Source organism: Bos grunniens, chromosome 5 (genome assembly GCF_055505025.1).
Source record: "Bos grunniens cultivar Pamir isolate PY7600 chromosome 5, Bosgru_T2T1.0, whole genome shotgun sequence".
In the NCBI taxonomy this organism is placed as follows: Eukaryota; Metazoa; Chordata; class Mammalia; order Artiodactyla; family Bovidae; genus Bos; species Bos grunniens.
Window position 1 is genome coordinate 47,485,462 of NC_141169.1, and position 15,578 is coordinate 47,501,039.

The window sequence follows — 15,578 nt, forward strand, 5'->3', positions numbered from 1 at the left end:
GACAATTGCCAAGTGGCCTCAGAAAGACTGTCAAAAGCCCCTCCTAGCACTGTTCTTTTGAAATCACAAGCCAGCGCCCCCAAGTCCGGGCGGAATCTTCGAGGCTCTATCGAAAAGCTGCCCCCTCCCCCCTAATTCATTCTTGCACGGATATTCTATGAGCCTATGACAAGGGGAAGAAACTAATCATAAAACCTGTTCATAAAATCCTTCTGATACTTAAAGACTGCGATTAAATCTCCCGGCTTCATTTAAAACAAAGGAGGTTCTCTATTCACACCCTTCCCACCCCAGCAGGAAATGTATTCCGGGCCCGGCGCTGACCATCCGAAAGTTGAGATTTCTCTTAGTCGAGGGCAAAGTTAGCGAATCTGTAGCTGAAAAGTCTCAACTTGGGGGAGGGGGCGACAGCACGGGCGGGGGGAGAGCGGCGGGAGGAGGGACTAGAGGGAGAGACACTGCCCCCTACTTCAGCGAGGTCGTCGCCCGAGCCGGTGGAGCCGCCGGTTTGGGTTTTGGGAGGAGGAGCGGCGTGGGCTCGGCAGCCTCGGCTGGGCGTCAGCTCGGTACCTTGCAGGCCGGCCGCCCGGGGCGCGGAGGGTGTGAGCGCGCGCGCCCTCTTCGTGCCCGCTCGCCTCGCGCGCGTCTCGGGGGAGGCTCCGCCGCCAGGCGCCCGGGGAGCTTGCAGCCTCAGTCCTGCCGCCCGCGGAGCTTTGTGCAGCGGCGGCGGCGGTGGCGGCGGCGGCGGCGGCTCCGAATCCCACCTGCTGGCGGCGGAGAGACAAGGAAGGGGAAGAAGGAGGAGGAGGGGACAGAGGCGACAGCGCGAGCCCACTCCCTCCGCCCGCGCCCAACCTCCGGGGGCTCTGCAGTCCCTGCGCTCGGCCTGCACGCGCCCCCGCCCCCGGCCCGGCCTCCCGGCCACACCGCGGCCACCGCGGCTGCAGCCCCTTCTGCCCGGCCCGGCCCGCCCGGCCCGGCCACCGCCACCCGGAGCCGCCGGCGAGTTTGCGGCGAGCGCGGGGCGCGCGGCGCCGCCTCGATGCGCCCGGGAGCCGCCTCGGTGCCCCAGCCCTACTGAACAGTCCCGAGAGCGCCGCGGCCAGCCCGGGAGGGCGAGCGGGGAGGCGCGGGGTGACTCGGCCGGCCCGGGAGACGGAGAACGAGCGGGCGAGGAGGAGCGAGCCGGAGAGCAAGCCCCGGGAGCAGACACCATGCCGGGGTGGAAGAAGAATATCCCCATCTGCTTGCAGGCGGAAGAGCAGGAGAGAGGTGAGCGGGGCGATCGGGCCAGGAGGGCCGGGGAGGGGGTCTGGGCCGGGGGCCGCCCCGGTGCCTCCCTCTCCCCGGGCTCCCTCCCTCCTGTCCGCGGAGGACGGGGGAGGGGCGCCGCGCCCTCGTGGGCCGCGGGCGAGTCCGGGCGGCGGCTTGCGAACTCTATAGATTTTTTATGGGGAGGGGGGAGGGTGTGGAGTGGAGGGGGTAGGGGGTAGGGGAAGAGGGAAGAAAGGTGCTGCAACAGGGAACTTTTCGGTTGTGCAAAGATTTTCTTTCTGGAGAGGACTTGTGGGGACCTGGAGAGCGTCTCCTGGGCCCGCTCGCACGTGGAGCCCCGGGCGGCCGTCTGTGAGCTGGGTGCTGAGGAGGGACGGGGGCGGTCCTGCGGTGCTTGAAGTGACTTCTCAAACTTTCCTCCTCGCTGCCGCGACCGCCTCGGCGGTGTCCCGGCCTATGGCTGGGCTTTGATGGTACTGCCAAGCCCAAAGTTGCTGGGGAATTCAGCAAGGAGAGGAAGAAGAGCTTGGGGGCGAAAAGTGGGCGCTGCCGCATGTCTCCGCAGGGGAAGGGCGAGAGGGGGAAAGCTGCCCCCCGAGGCTGAGGGTCCGGGGCTGGGAGTGATGCCTCGGAAATGAGAGTTATGCCCCAGCGCAATCCCCGCTGTCAAGTTCATACCGCAGGACTGCGGGCTTTTCATAATTGCTGTCTATTTTCTTCGTAAAAAGCGGCTCTCCGTGCCAGGTGGCCTGGAGACCTTTTGTGCTTCAGCCTGACCAGTGTACTGGGCACGTTGCTTTTAAGTGGCTTGCGGCGGAGGAAAGTTGAAGGCCTTTGACCACCTTTAAGGCTCGGTTCTGTTGAGGTCATTTCACAGTGTTTGGATTGTGCGGAGGTCGGCTGGGGAGTTCAGCTCGGTAACCTGGATATGATGTACTGAGTGCACCAGAATTTCCTCTAGCCCCCGGGGGCTAGAGAGGTGTGCGCCGCGGCTGTGTTACCGTCCAGCGGGAGGATGGCTGGCATGGTCCACAGGCTTTATTCCTCGGCTCCTCTCACCCTGGCCTGCAGTGCTTCGAGGAAAATGCTTTAGGATTGGAAGGGTTTCAGGATGCCGGGTCCGCAAGGGCTGTGCAGCCGTCAGTGCTGAGGTTAAATGAAGCTGCTTGGGTGCGTGGGCGGGGAGAGCAGGTGGGAGTTGCGATCTGGTGAGTGGAGAAGGCAGAGTGGTCAGTGGAGCTGAAGCCAGCTGAGTGATGAGTGGGCATGGAGGGTGGTTTGGTTATTGGTCATGCCAAAAGTTTCAAGCTTTGGAAATAATGCCTACTACTGAAGAACGAATGTACGCTTTTCAGTTTTTCTCTAGGTGGCACAACCTGTCTTTGGTTTATATCCTGTTTAATGACTCAGGGAATTCATCCCTTTTTAACCACTTCCTTATTCGAGATTAGAGATGCATTCATTTTCCAGCACACATTCTGGTGACCGAATTTACTGTTCATCCACTCAAAAAGACACCCCTGCTATAGAAACACCTCTGCTTTTTCCCTTCGTGGATAGTATCTTAAAAGGTGCAAATAGTAGTACCAACAATTTATAACCAGCTAAAAAGCACTAATGAAAGCCTTCTGTCAGGCATGCAGTCCCTGGGCTCTGAACCAAAAGTCAGGGCACTTGGAGTTAAATGTATCTGGCAGTGCTGCCAGCAAGGTTTATCAGAATGCTGAAATGGGTAGATTTTTGGATTGTGACAAAATGTACCTGTATGTCTTTTAGAAATAAACTTTGGAAGATGATCACCTTGTCTGCTGGATGGAGATAAGACTGAATTTCCTCCAGAACATAACAATGGAAGTCAGACTGGATATTCTGCCTTATCTTCTCCAGTAGGAGAAAACAGGGACCATTTGTTACTTGGTGTCTTTTTTCACTTGAAATGTTTCTTACTTCTTGCTTATATTATGCGATGCTTTTCTAATTAGTATTGTTTTTGTTTGGTTGTGGCATTTCTTTTTGAGGTCCTGCTTCATTGGAAATGTACACATATGTGTGTTTTGTTTCTTTTAAAATCTCCCACCTGATGTTTGTGTTTCAGTTGTGTGTGTGTGCATGGGTGTGTGTGTGTGTGTATTTGAATGAGCTGAGCTGCCTACATGATTTCTAATGCAAATGTCAGAGGACGTTGCTTGAGATGATCATATCCTTTTGAAAGAATTTTATTGTAAAATAATGAGCAGTTTTCTATTCGAATTTGAAATCAGATTGTATTTAGCTTTTTTCTTTTTAAGTGATTCAAACAGTGTTGAATTAGGTTCTTGTCAAATATAAACAGAAATATTAAACTGTCAGGTTGCTTTGGAAAGTAATGAGCGTGGAGGAAACAAATACATTTAAAATTTTGTCTGAGAATAACATTGACTAAAAAGTCGATTTCTAGAATCTTTTAAATTCTAAGGTTAGTTGTGCTCATAGAACCATTGTTCTTTCCTCATTTCCCCGGCCCCCAACTCCAATTTACATTTAAACATTCTAAAATCCATTATGGAGACTACTCTAGCATAACATTTTTTTCCTGTAGATTTTATTTAGCTAAATCTCTTTCTGCAACTTAATGCAAATTAATACAGGCTGCTGGCTTCTTTAAGGACCACATACTTGAACATGTATTGTTTAGCATTATTCTTGAAAAAAATGCTAATCTCAATTCAAAGATTTAGGGAAACTGCCTCTTGGTATTGTCACATACAAAGAGAGGTTTGGCCAATCTCTTTAATTTCAAGCCATTCCTACACACCATTCATAACTTGGGTTCATCTTGAATGCCTCTGTCAAAATGATACCGAGTAAACTATTGCTACTGCATGCAGTGCTGAGCAGAGAAACTGTAACATATGGGTTGTTGCAGTAAATGCAGTCACTTCCAAAATGACAGGTTAAGATTCACCCATGTATGGTAAAAATTCACCCACGTACTATTAAAATTCAAGACACATTTCTCTGTCCTCCCCCCGATTTTTTGCCTGAGCTGATAAACCCAATCCTTTAAGAAACCACCTAATACACTTTGGGTAAATGTTTTAGGAGAGGAGAAATGATTCTGAAACCTGTTCTATTGAATATTCCTTCCAATCAAATTAAATTAAGTAATTTATTCTTTGTTTTAATCTACTTATTAGCTGATCATCTGTAATAAGAATGGAAGGAATATCTCAATGTAAAGGAATAGGTGCCTCAGTAATTAATGATGCCTTTCTTTTGCCTTGTAGCTTCCCTACTGATTTGTGTGGATTTGGTTAGTAAGTGTGTGTGTGTGTGTGTGTGTGTGTGTGTGTGTACAACATTCTCTAGAGGAAAATGCATGCATTTGTATAGCTCCTTTCCCCCTTGCCTTTCTGTGCTTCTCTTAAATTTTGAAGATCTACAAGTGAACCCGAGAACTTCGCTTTGAACATTTGTAGGAATGATTGTGTCTGGGGTTTTGCTTCTGTCTTGTCAGATGAGAGTATTTCGATCATTTTGGACATAAAGAATTAGTTTTTATAAAACATCCACGTGAAAGTACAGGGGGCTTACGAAGCATGCCTTTGTTACATCTGCGGCTTGTTTCACTTGGGCCTAGGTAGTGTGCCTTTATTATATCTTTGGTTTGTTTCACTTTCCATATCACAAGGAGATCTGGTGATCTAGAAAGCTGAGTGCTGAAGAATTGATGCTTTTGAACTGTGGTGTTGGAGAAGACTCTTGAGAGTCCCTTGGACTGCAAGGAGGTCCAACCAGTCCATCCTAAAGGAGATCAGTCCTGGGTTGTTCATTGGAAGGACTGATGGACTACCTACCCCACATAACCCACTTAATAAAAAAGTCCAATTTGAAATTGATTTTTGATCAGGGAGTGGCATGGGGAAAGGAGAAGAAATAAAAATGTACAGAAAGTCTGCTATGCATTGACCATGTGTGTTTGACATTTCGTGAGCATTATTTGGTACCGTCCTTACTATATGCCAGTAAGGTAGGTATTATAACTTCCTCAAATGGGACAAATTAATGCCCAGAGAATGAAAAAATTTGCCTAAAGTGACAAAGCCAAGACTTAGGACATCAGTTTCTAAAAAGAAGATAATTTGAAAAAGAAATTGTTACATTTCCTAAGATACAGTTGTTAGCATTATATTAACATTATAATGTCTTATGGGTTTTTTGGACTGAATTTTAATAAACTGCCACCAAATATTTCATTAAGAATTCACAAGTAGAGTTTTATAGTTATATATACTGTGGAAAAGCTTCCAAAGTATATTTTGGACTTTTGACAAACTGACTTTGCTAGATAGGTTTGCTAACTGTAACTGTAAGGATTGGCATGCCAACATATTTCTAAGTGGAATTATTTGATTAAACTTAAACTCATGTAAATGAATGGCTTTTCCCCACAGGACTTGAAATATTACATAGTTTTCCTTTTTTTTCAGAGTGTTTGCCATGAAGGCAAGAATGAACAGGAATTAGGTACTTTTCCTAACTGATGAACTAGGAAACTCTTAATACTATATTGTTAATAACCACTGTGCATTTGCTAGTTTGCCAGCATTTTATTTAATTAAAGCCATCCATCTGAACTCTTAGTCTGGTATGTATCAGAAGGCCAAGTGGCCAAAGGGACTTCAGATAATGCTTTCTTCTGTCGCAGCCTGTTTGGTTTTTCAAGAAGAAAAAAGCATCAAGTTAACTTGGCAAAGGATATTGAGAATTGAATATCATGGGTTTTAAAATGGTTCTATTAAATGCTGTATGATGGCTGATGGTTTAAGGCATTTAGGAATTGATCAGTTTATTTCCAGTTAAATTACAGTAGTAGTTTAGTAATACAAAATACAAGAAGAGTAGTAATACAAAGTAGCACGTCTAACAGAGTATGCTGTTCAAACACAAGAGTAAACCTGAGTTTAAACTTCATGTTTTATCTTTTAAGAAAGTTTATTTCTTCTTAAATTGAAAGGTGTCCTAAATGTAAGTATAAAAATCTATTGGTACAAAATTCCGTATTCATGACATCTACTTGTTTAGACAGGTTAGTTGCCAAAGGGTGTTTTGTCAGTTTCATGGGAAAGTTAAGTTCTTTAAGTACATCTGCTGATTAAAATGTTCTTGATTGAATTTCTTACTGCCTTTCAACAGTGATTAAACGTTAAGCACCAAATCAGTTGTTGAGTAGAATGTGGAGACAAGGCTAGTGTCCTAGATAGATTCCTTCGCCTCACCCAGCGCAGTGGTGGGGAACAAGATATTTGAAGTCACACAGCAGTAAGTTTAAAGCCATTTCAGTGCCTCCTAGCTCTGTGATCTTTTAACTTCTCACAATGAAGACAGGTAACATCTACATCATGGGAGGAGTAAATGAAATTAACAAGAGTAGGTGAATTTCTGTCAGTTCCTTTTATATAATTCAAGGCTCAGTAATGGCATCCAGTATTATTTTTTTATGATATCTTGGTATAGATCTGTAAACTTGACATCTCAAGGTGTCCTGATGATGAAATGATATGTTTTTATCCTCTAAAAACTTCATAAACCGTTTATAAAGAAAGCCCAGTGTTTTGTGAAAAGTTGTGCTAAAACCAGAGCTCTATGAGGCCAAGGTCTTTGATATATTCTAGTCTGACCTCTCATGAAAAAGAAGAAACTCTGGTATAGGGGCAAATGTACCCAAGGCCACATATCATACATTTAGAAAACATTTATTGACATCCGAATTACATGATGGGTGCTGAGGATGAGAAGAATCATTGTTCCCATTGTCAAGGGGATTATTAAATATAGAGTCATGGATATGATAGCCTATCTCCTTCTGTACAGATTAATGCTAGGGGAGCAGAGAAGAGGGGTTGAATGTGCTGAGTGCAGGTGGGAAGAGTGAAGCTTCTTGGAATGCTCTCAAAGGATGTGGCACAGATGAGATGGTAAAGGACTTGAAGGAAGGGAAAGAGTTCAGAAGGTTAGGAGGGGATGTGAGGACAGATATTTCAGGCAGGGGGCATAGTGTGTTTCAAGGCATTATGAGATGAAATATTCTAAGAACCACTACTGGTTTCTTAAGGGGCTGAAGTATAGAACATGAGCATGCATATGGACTGTAGAATAAGAATATGTATTTCATGACAAGTGGGGAAACTGAGTTGGAGAAGATAAGACCAGAGATGGCCAGATTTGGAAGGTCTTTGTATGCCAGGTGGCAGAGTTCAGATTGTATCCAGCCAGGGATGAAAAGTTAATTGAAGGCTTTCCAACAGAGAAGTGAAAGGATCAGATTTGCATCTTAGAAAGGTCACCTCGGTAGCAAAGAGGAAAGATTAGGAAAATGAGGGACTGGAGAGGTGGGAATCAGGTAGGAGGCTACTGCCCTGTTTGTTGCAGGCCATGCAGAGATTCTCAGAAGAAGGACTTGGTGAGCAGGTGAACGCAGGGACATGTAGAGGGCATAGGTCTCTGGTGGGAGGTAGTGATTAGGTTCACAGTAGTGGCTTGAGACCCAGCATCTTGATACAAAGCCTGGTATTCCTTCCACAACATGTTGCCTTTCTTTACTCCCTCCTTTACAGTCTATGTAAAAGGAGGGGGAAAATATAAGTCTAATCTGGTAGAATGAAGTAAAAATAGAGGACCACCAAAGTGATTGGGTGCCAGGCTGGGTCATGATGATAGTTTAATATGCACTAGTTTTTCTTCTAATCATATAAAATTCATATACTGTATAATCCTAAAGGAAAAATAATTATTATTCTGCCCACTTATTTCCTAATACTGATCTGGAATTTAAAATGATTTTTTAACCAAAAAAGAGAAAAGTGGTAGTTATTGTCTTACCGAATTGGATGAGGTTTTAAAAAATTATTATTTTCTAAAAATAACAAAATTCTCTGTGAATCAAATTTAAAAATACTTCTAATACTGGACTCAAAATTAGGAAAGTGGATTAAAGTCCTCTCTTGGCCATGTTCTTATTTATCTGGTCTAGGCACAGACCGTGCCTCTGAACCTCCATTTCCTTATCTGAAAGTAGTGATGATTCTTGGCATACTGACCTCCTAAAATTGTTACGGGGTCAGAGCCATTATTGCTACATGGTTATATTACAAACGGAAGAAGTTGTTGAAAGACTGGCATTCTTAATCACATCTATTAGTTGGCCATTTCCGGAGGCATTCTTTGCCTAAGTTCTGTTTCATAAACTGGAAACTTTCATTAAAGAAATCTTAATTCTTCAGTTCAGTTCAGTCGCTCAGTCGTGTCCGACTCTTTGCAGCCCCCATGAATCACAGCACGCCAGGCCTCCCTGTCCATCACCAACTCCCGGAATTCACTCAAACTCATGTCCATCGAGTCAGTGATGCCATCCATCATCTCATCCTCTGTCGACCCCTTCTCCTCCTGTCCCCAGTCCCTCCCAGCATCAGGGTCTTTTCCAATGAGTCAACTCTTTGTATGAGGTGGCGAAAGTATTGGAGTTTTAGCTTCAACATCAGTCCTTCCAATGAACACCCAGGACTGATCTCCTTTAGGATGGACTGGTTGGATCTCTTTGCAGTCCAAGGGACTCTCAAGAGTCTTCTCCAACACCACAGTTCAAAAGCATCAATTCTTTGGTGCTCAGCTTTCTTCACAGTCCAACTCTCACATCCATACATGACCACTGGGAAAACCATAGCCTTGACTAGACAGACCTTTGTTGGCAAAGTAATGTCTCTGCTTTTGAATATGCTGTCTAGGTGTATCATAACATTCCTTCCAAGGAGTAAGCGTCTTTTAATTTCATGGCTGCAGTCACCAACTGCAGTGATTTTGAAGCCCCCCAAAATAAAGTTTGACACTGTTTCCACTGTTTCCCCATCTATTTGCCCTTAAGTGATGGGACCAGATGCCATGATCTTAGTTTTCTGAATGTTGAGCTTTAAGCCAACTTTTTCACTTTCCTCTTTCACTTTCATCAAGAGGCTTTTTAGTTCCTCTTCACTTTCTGCCATAAAGGTGGTGTCATCTGCATATCTGAGGTTATTGATATTTCTCTTAATTCTTAGTCTCCCAAAATGAAGTTCAACCCTGTTATGAAGTTCCCGGCTTAGGCTCCTGTTTATAACAAAATAACTCAAATGATGTAACTAAATTACAATACATGCCTACAGGCTGCCCAGTTCTTCCAGGCAGCCTCTTTCCCCAGTGGGCTTGGAAGTGTTTAGTACAGATGCTGACTGCACTTTGCCACCACTCCCTATTCGGTTTCTGCTGTTCTCCCATCCAGGCTTCTGACCTTAACACAGTGCCCAAGACACCATTACTTCTCAAATTGAAATTGTGCATGGAATCTTTTTAAAGAAGGGAAAATTCTTGCAGACCTCCACTGCAGACTTTATTTCTGTTGCATTACTTAAATATGTATTAATGTAAAACTACATATAAACTCCTGATGCTTATAACTCTCATGCAACCACAAAACCCAAACAGATTTTACAAATGAAATATAAACAAAACTACTGAAAAAATCAGTCTTTGAAATGAACATATATTTCATGCCATTTGATGTTATTTGCCTGGAACAAAATTCCTTCTGGTGGTATGAGTGTGGTACTTGCTGCTATGGAAAATAGTATCGTCACTTATTCTCTGGTTAAACTCCCATGGAACATTGGTCTTAATAGTCTGATGTCATCTGGTCTTTCTTGGGCATGAGCACATCATTTTCTTGTGAAGTCCTCCATTCTCATTGGCCTCTTTTGCGCCGTTGTGGTCCTAAATGCAAGCCTAGTATTGGCAGTGCAGCTGGTAATAGAATTAGGCTGATCTACAGTGCACTCATCTCACATGCTAGTAGTGCTCAAAATTCTCCAAGCCAGGCTTCAGCAGTACGTGAACGGTGAACTTCCAGATGTTCAAGCTGGTTTTAGAAAAGGCAGAGGAACCAGAGACCAAATTGCCAACATCCGCTGGATCATGGAAAAAGCAAGAGAGTTCCAGAAAAACATCTATTTCTGCTTTATTGACTATGCCAAAGCCTTTGACTGTGTGGATCACAATCAACTGTGGAAAATTCTGAAAGAGATGGGAATACCAGACCACCTGACCTGCCTCTTGAGAAACCTGTATGCAGGTCAGGAAGCAACAGTTAGAACTGGAAATGGAATAACAGACTGGTTCCAAATAGGAAAAGGAGTTCGTCAAGGCTGTATATTGTCACCCTGATTATTTAACTTATATGCAGAGTACATCATGAGAAACGCTGGGCTGGATGAAGCACAAGCTGGAATCAAGATTGCTGGGAGAAATATCAATAACCTCAGATATGCAGATGACACCACCCTTATGGCAGAAAGTGAAGAGGAACTAAAAAGCCTCTTGATGAAAGTGAAAGAGAAAAGTGAAAAAGTTGGCTTAAAGTTCAACATTCAGAAAACGAAGATCATGGCATCTGGTCCCATCACTTCATGGGAAATAGATGGGGAAACAGTGGAAACAGTGTCAAACTTTATTTTTCTGGGCTCCAAAATCACTGCAGATGGTGATTGCAGCCATGAAATTAAAAGACGCTTACTCCTTGGAAGGAAAGTTATGACCAACCTAGACAGCATATTCAAAAGCAGAGACATTACTTTGCCAACAAAGGTCCGTCTAGTCAAGCCTATGGTTTTTCCAGTAGTCATGTATGGATGTGGGAGTTGGACTATAAAGAAAGCTGAGCACTGAAGAATTGATGCTTTTGAACTGTGGTGTTGGAGAAGACTCTTGAGAGTCCCTTGGACTGCAAGGAGATCCAACTAGTCCATCCTAAAGGAGATCATTCCTGGGTGTTCATTGGAAGGACTGATGTTGAAGCTGAAACTCCAGTACTTTGGCCACCTGATGTGAAGAGCTGACTCATTTGAAAAGACCCTGATGCTAGGAAAGATTGAGGGCAGGAAGAGAAGGGGACGACAGAGGATGAGATGGCTTAATGCATCACCAACTCAATGGACATGAGTTTGGGTGGACTCCGGGAGTTGGTGATAGACAAGGAGGCCTGGCGTGCTGCAGTTCATGGGGTTGCAAAGAGTTGAACATGACTGAGTGACTGAACTGAACTGAACTGACATTAGTACCTCTGACTGCTCATGGTGAAGGGCTGGATTTCCCCCAGTCTGTGTGGAACTAGAGTGATTGCGTCATATGAAACTTTCTACCTGAGTCTGTCCACACTGCATCCTGTTCAATAAGATGAGCCCATTCATCACAGACTTAGATGTTGGAGCAATGCCAAATTGCTGCAGGAGTTTCTAAACACCTACCCTCATTTTTACTATTCATCTAACCGTGGACAGGTAACAAGCAGTTTCCTGACCGGCACTGTCTACAGTGCCTGTGTGGACAGTACTGGTTTACTTTGAATAGTGCTGGTTTAGAATATATTTATGTAGCTGGGGTTGGGAAGCAGAATTCTGAAAGGTGGATGTATGTACGTGTGAAAATGGACTTACTATGGTTTTTCCAGTAGTCATGTATGGATGTGAGAGTTGGACTATAAAGAGAACTGTGGTGTTGGAGAAGACTCTTGAGAGTCCCATGGACTGCAAGGAAGTCCAGCCAGTCTATCCTAAAGGAGATCAGTCCTGGGTGGTCATTGGAAGGACTGATATTGAAGCTGCAACTCCAATACTTTGGCCACCTGATGCAAAGAGCTGACTCATTTGAAAAGACCCTGATGCTGGAAATGATTGAGTGCAGGAGGAGAAGGGAATGACAGAGGATGAGATGGTTGGATGGCATCACCAACTCAATGGACATGGGTTTGGGTGGACTCCGGAAATTGGTGATAGACAGGGAGGCCTGGCATGCTGCGGTTCATGGGGTTGCAGAGTCAGACATGACTGAGTGACTGAACTGAACTGAACTAACAAATGAAATGTAATTTATTTTCTGTAGCTGCTTTCACTTTACCTTCAAGATCTCATTCCTACTGAAGATGGAAAACACCTGACTTTGTCCATTAAGAGCACATTAGTCTCAGTTTAAAGGCTTTTTCATTGTTTCATTTCTGAAGGGTTTCCCCTTTCTCATTCCAAGATGGTGATTAAATGAACAGGAAAGCTTAGTATCCTCATGGCCCTGGGTGAAGGGCATTTTATTCATTGTGTGACCCTCACTGCATCCACTGCCCTGGAGTTGGCATGCTTGGTGACTGGGCCTTGTGTCCTGGTATCCACTGAAGTGAGATTGTTCCCATTTGGCCTTTGAATGTCATTCTGGCAGCTCATTTGGGCTTCCTGGACCTTGCCATTGAGTCTGGTTGTAAGATCCTTATAACTTGTGACCTTTCTGTCAAAACCCAACCTAGGTTGCAGTCCTATCAACATTTCTGTATCCCTCCTGGAGGCCAGAGAACAGAGCAGTTTCCCCTGACACTTTATGGAGTTTGAGGAATGTTGGGAGGTACCATCATCCTTCCCTGTGTTACGGCACCCTCTGCGTATATACTGTATTGTCCCGATGCCACCTTGAGTTCTGCCTGTGCCCAGTAAGGGACCTTCATGCTAGCAAAGAGGATCATTGGTCAGAGTATTCACTAATGTCCTCAAAGCTGAACAGACATCAGATTTTCTCTCCTCTTGTACTTGGCATGCATCTTGAATCCTTGCAGGAGAGTGAGTACTTCCATCTGATCTTTTGTCCCTCTCTTCTCTTTTTTTCTTCTTTCTCTGCAGTTCCAGATATCTGGAGTGACTTAAATGACTTGAAAGCTTAAAACTGGAAGGGATGGGAGTCAGAGAGGTGAATAATAGATAAGGGGGAAGAGTCCAGTAGGCCATAATTAGGTGGGCACCTGGCCCTAAGATCTGAATGTCAGGTATTCTTGCTACCTTCTGATGTCAACATCTAAACATATAGAGAAGAACTGTCTAACAACCCAGAGATAACTTAGCTTGAAGCTGGCAAGTAATTTTGACCAATACCTTCTGTCAACCTACCTTGTACACAAACTTTCTCACCTAATAGTTTTATTAGAAATCTGCCCTTTGTATTTCATCAGCAAACGTGTGAAAGTGAGAACTGACGTATTTCTTCTCATGGCTGGCCGTGAAATTACAGTGTGCATGTTCTGTTAGATATTGATGTATTTTAAAGATTTACTTTGTATTTTGAGTAAAGATCTTTAGAAAAGATCACTAGGTACAGTCAAGACTTTTTATATGAATTAATGTTAGAATTAATAAATATATATGTTTTACTGGCAAAGTGTTCATTTCACAGTTGTTAAATATAGCAGACAATATGAAAATTTGGTAGTTTGACAGCATAAACTATTAGAATTTATATCTTGTTTTAGGTACAGTTCATCATTTGGGAAAAGATTAGTAAATGTAGCTTTCACTTTATCACATTAAAAATAACAGCAAAAGAATAGAAATTAATGTAGGTAAACATTCAGATAATAATGTGATAGATATTAATTTGTTTGTGTATCCTGAATGTAACTTGTGACTAGTTCTCCTTGATGCCCTTCTGTTGGCTAGGATTTCTCTTGTTCCCAGTATTCAGAGGTTCCATTGAAAAAGACAGATGTGTGCATGGATGTCCTGAACTTTGATCACCATAAGGATGTCTACCTTGCCCTCTTCTCAAGGGTCACGTTTGTTCATTAAAAGACAGTGGCATTTAAAATTAGACTTTCAGATAAATTCAAGTGTTCCTTTTTAAATATTTACTTTTCTGTGCAGGGCATATTTGCATTAAATGAGAACCTTAAACAAGGGAATATAAATTTGGTCTCTTGGTAACTATTTCACTACTCTTTCCCCCCCAGCTATAATTTTAGTTGAGAGAATGAAAATTTGCCTGGTTGGAATCAGACACCTGTAGTGCCACATCTTCTAAGAAGTAAGGAAGCACCTCATCTGGCTTTTTAGTGAATTTGAATGCTGAGATATATCTCTGTCCCTGTCTATCTCTCTCTCTGTCCTTACCCTGCTACCAAAAAGCAGTCCCAGTTTTTTCACCAACAGTCATGTAAAATTATCAAGTGTGATCTGGGCTCTGCCTTCAGTGACTGCATTTACTCAAAATCCTTACCCTCTCAGCCTCTGTTGTTCATACTGTCAACAAAAAAGGAAGGAGGGCAGTGTATTAGTCTGTCTGAGCTGCCATAACAAAACATCACAGGCTGGGAGACTTAAAGCACAGAAATGCATTTACTTAGTTCTGGAGGCAAGAAGTCCTTATCACGGTGTCAGCTTGGTCAGTTTCTGGTGAGAGCTCTCTTCTAGTGTCTCCAGTGGCTGCGTCCTCACTGTGTGTGCTCATATGGCCTTTCCTTCAAGTGGGAACACGATCGGGGGTTGGGGTGGAGAGAGTTCTCTACCGTTTCTTCCTTTAAGGACAATAACCCTGTCGGATCAGGGCCCCACCCTTATGATCTGGTTTAATGTTAATGACTTCCTTGGGTGCCCTGTCTCCAGCTACAGTCACACTATGGATAAGGGGTTTCAACATATGAATTGGCAGGGTTGGCCATGGGGAGGAGTCACAGACATTCAGTCCATAACAGGCAGGAACAGAAGATGAATCAGTGGTTTAGGGAATGTTCCTATGAATTGCATCTTTAGGTGTCTGAAAACTGCTCCTTTTGAACAGATGACATAGTCATAGCTTCCTCTGTGCCCTCTCAGTTGGTGGCTGTTTTCTCCCACACACTCTTGGAGGAGGAGCAGAAGGTCCTCTTTGTCCTTCTTTGCTTCTTTCAGACCATTCCTCCCTCCTTTCTAAAAATCCTGAATTTTGAGTATCATGCCATGAGACCACACAAAACCGTGGTTCCTCCTTGTTGCGGTCACTTTCTGTGGTCTTTGACCATATTAACTCCTGGCTTACTATTACTTGTTCCAGCCCTACTTCTAGCATAATTCTTGTGATTTCAGTATGCACATAAGTTGTCCCTCTCGTTTCTTCGTTTTTCAGTCCTGTATCCTCTCTTTCAATTGTGATATCTGCCACATGGCCATACCCTAGACTGGCAAATCTCAAAGTGAGGTCTGGTGGCCTCTGGGGGTCCCTAGGATGCTTTCAGAGAGGCTGTTATTTCCATAGCAGTGCTTAGAGATTAGCTGCCTCTTGCACTCTCATGCTCTTGTGAGTGCTCAGGCTCGGTAGTTTTCAGAGGTTCCGTGACGTGTGATGAGCATCTTCATCCTGGTGGCTAGTGGGATGTGTACTTGTGTACTCTTATGTTTAAAAATATTCCCTTTTAATTTGAATTTGGTAAATATGAATAGACCTAACTCACATCA

The 15,578-nt window shown here is 44.0% G+C and overlaps 1 protein-coding gene across 1 annotated transcript in view; it reads left to right on the forward strand.

Annotated features, from left to right (window-relative positions):
• Positions 1 to 1,164: 1,164 nt before the first annotated feature.
• Positions 1,165 to 15,578, forward strand: part of GRIP1 (glutamate receptor interacting protein 1) — a 754,369-nt gene continuing 739,955 nt past the window's right edge. Inside the window, exon 1 of the mRNA XM_086400127.1 lies at positions 1,165 to 1,272. Within this exon, the coding sequence (XP_086256253.1) occupies positions 1,215 to 1,272 (58 nt within the window). The 5' untranslated portion in view covers positions 1,165 to 1,214. The remainder of the gene's footprint in view (positions 1,273 to 15,578) is intronic.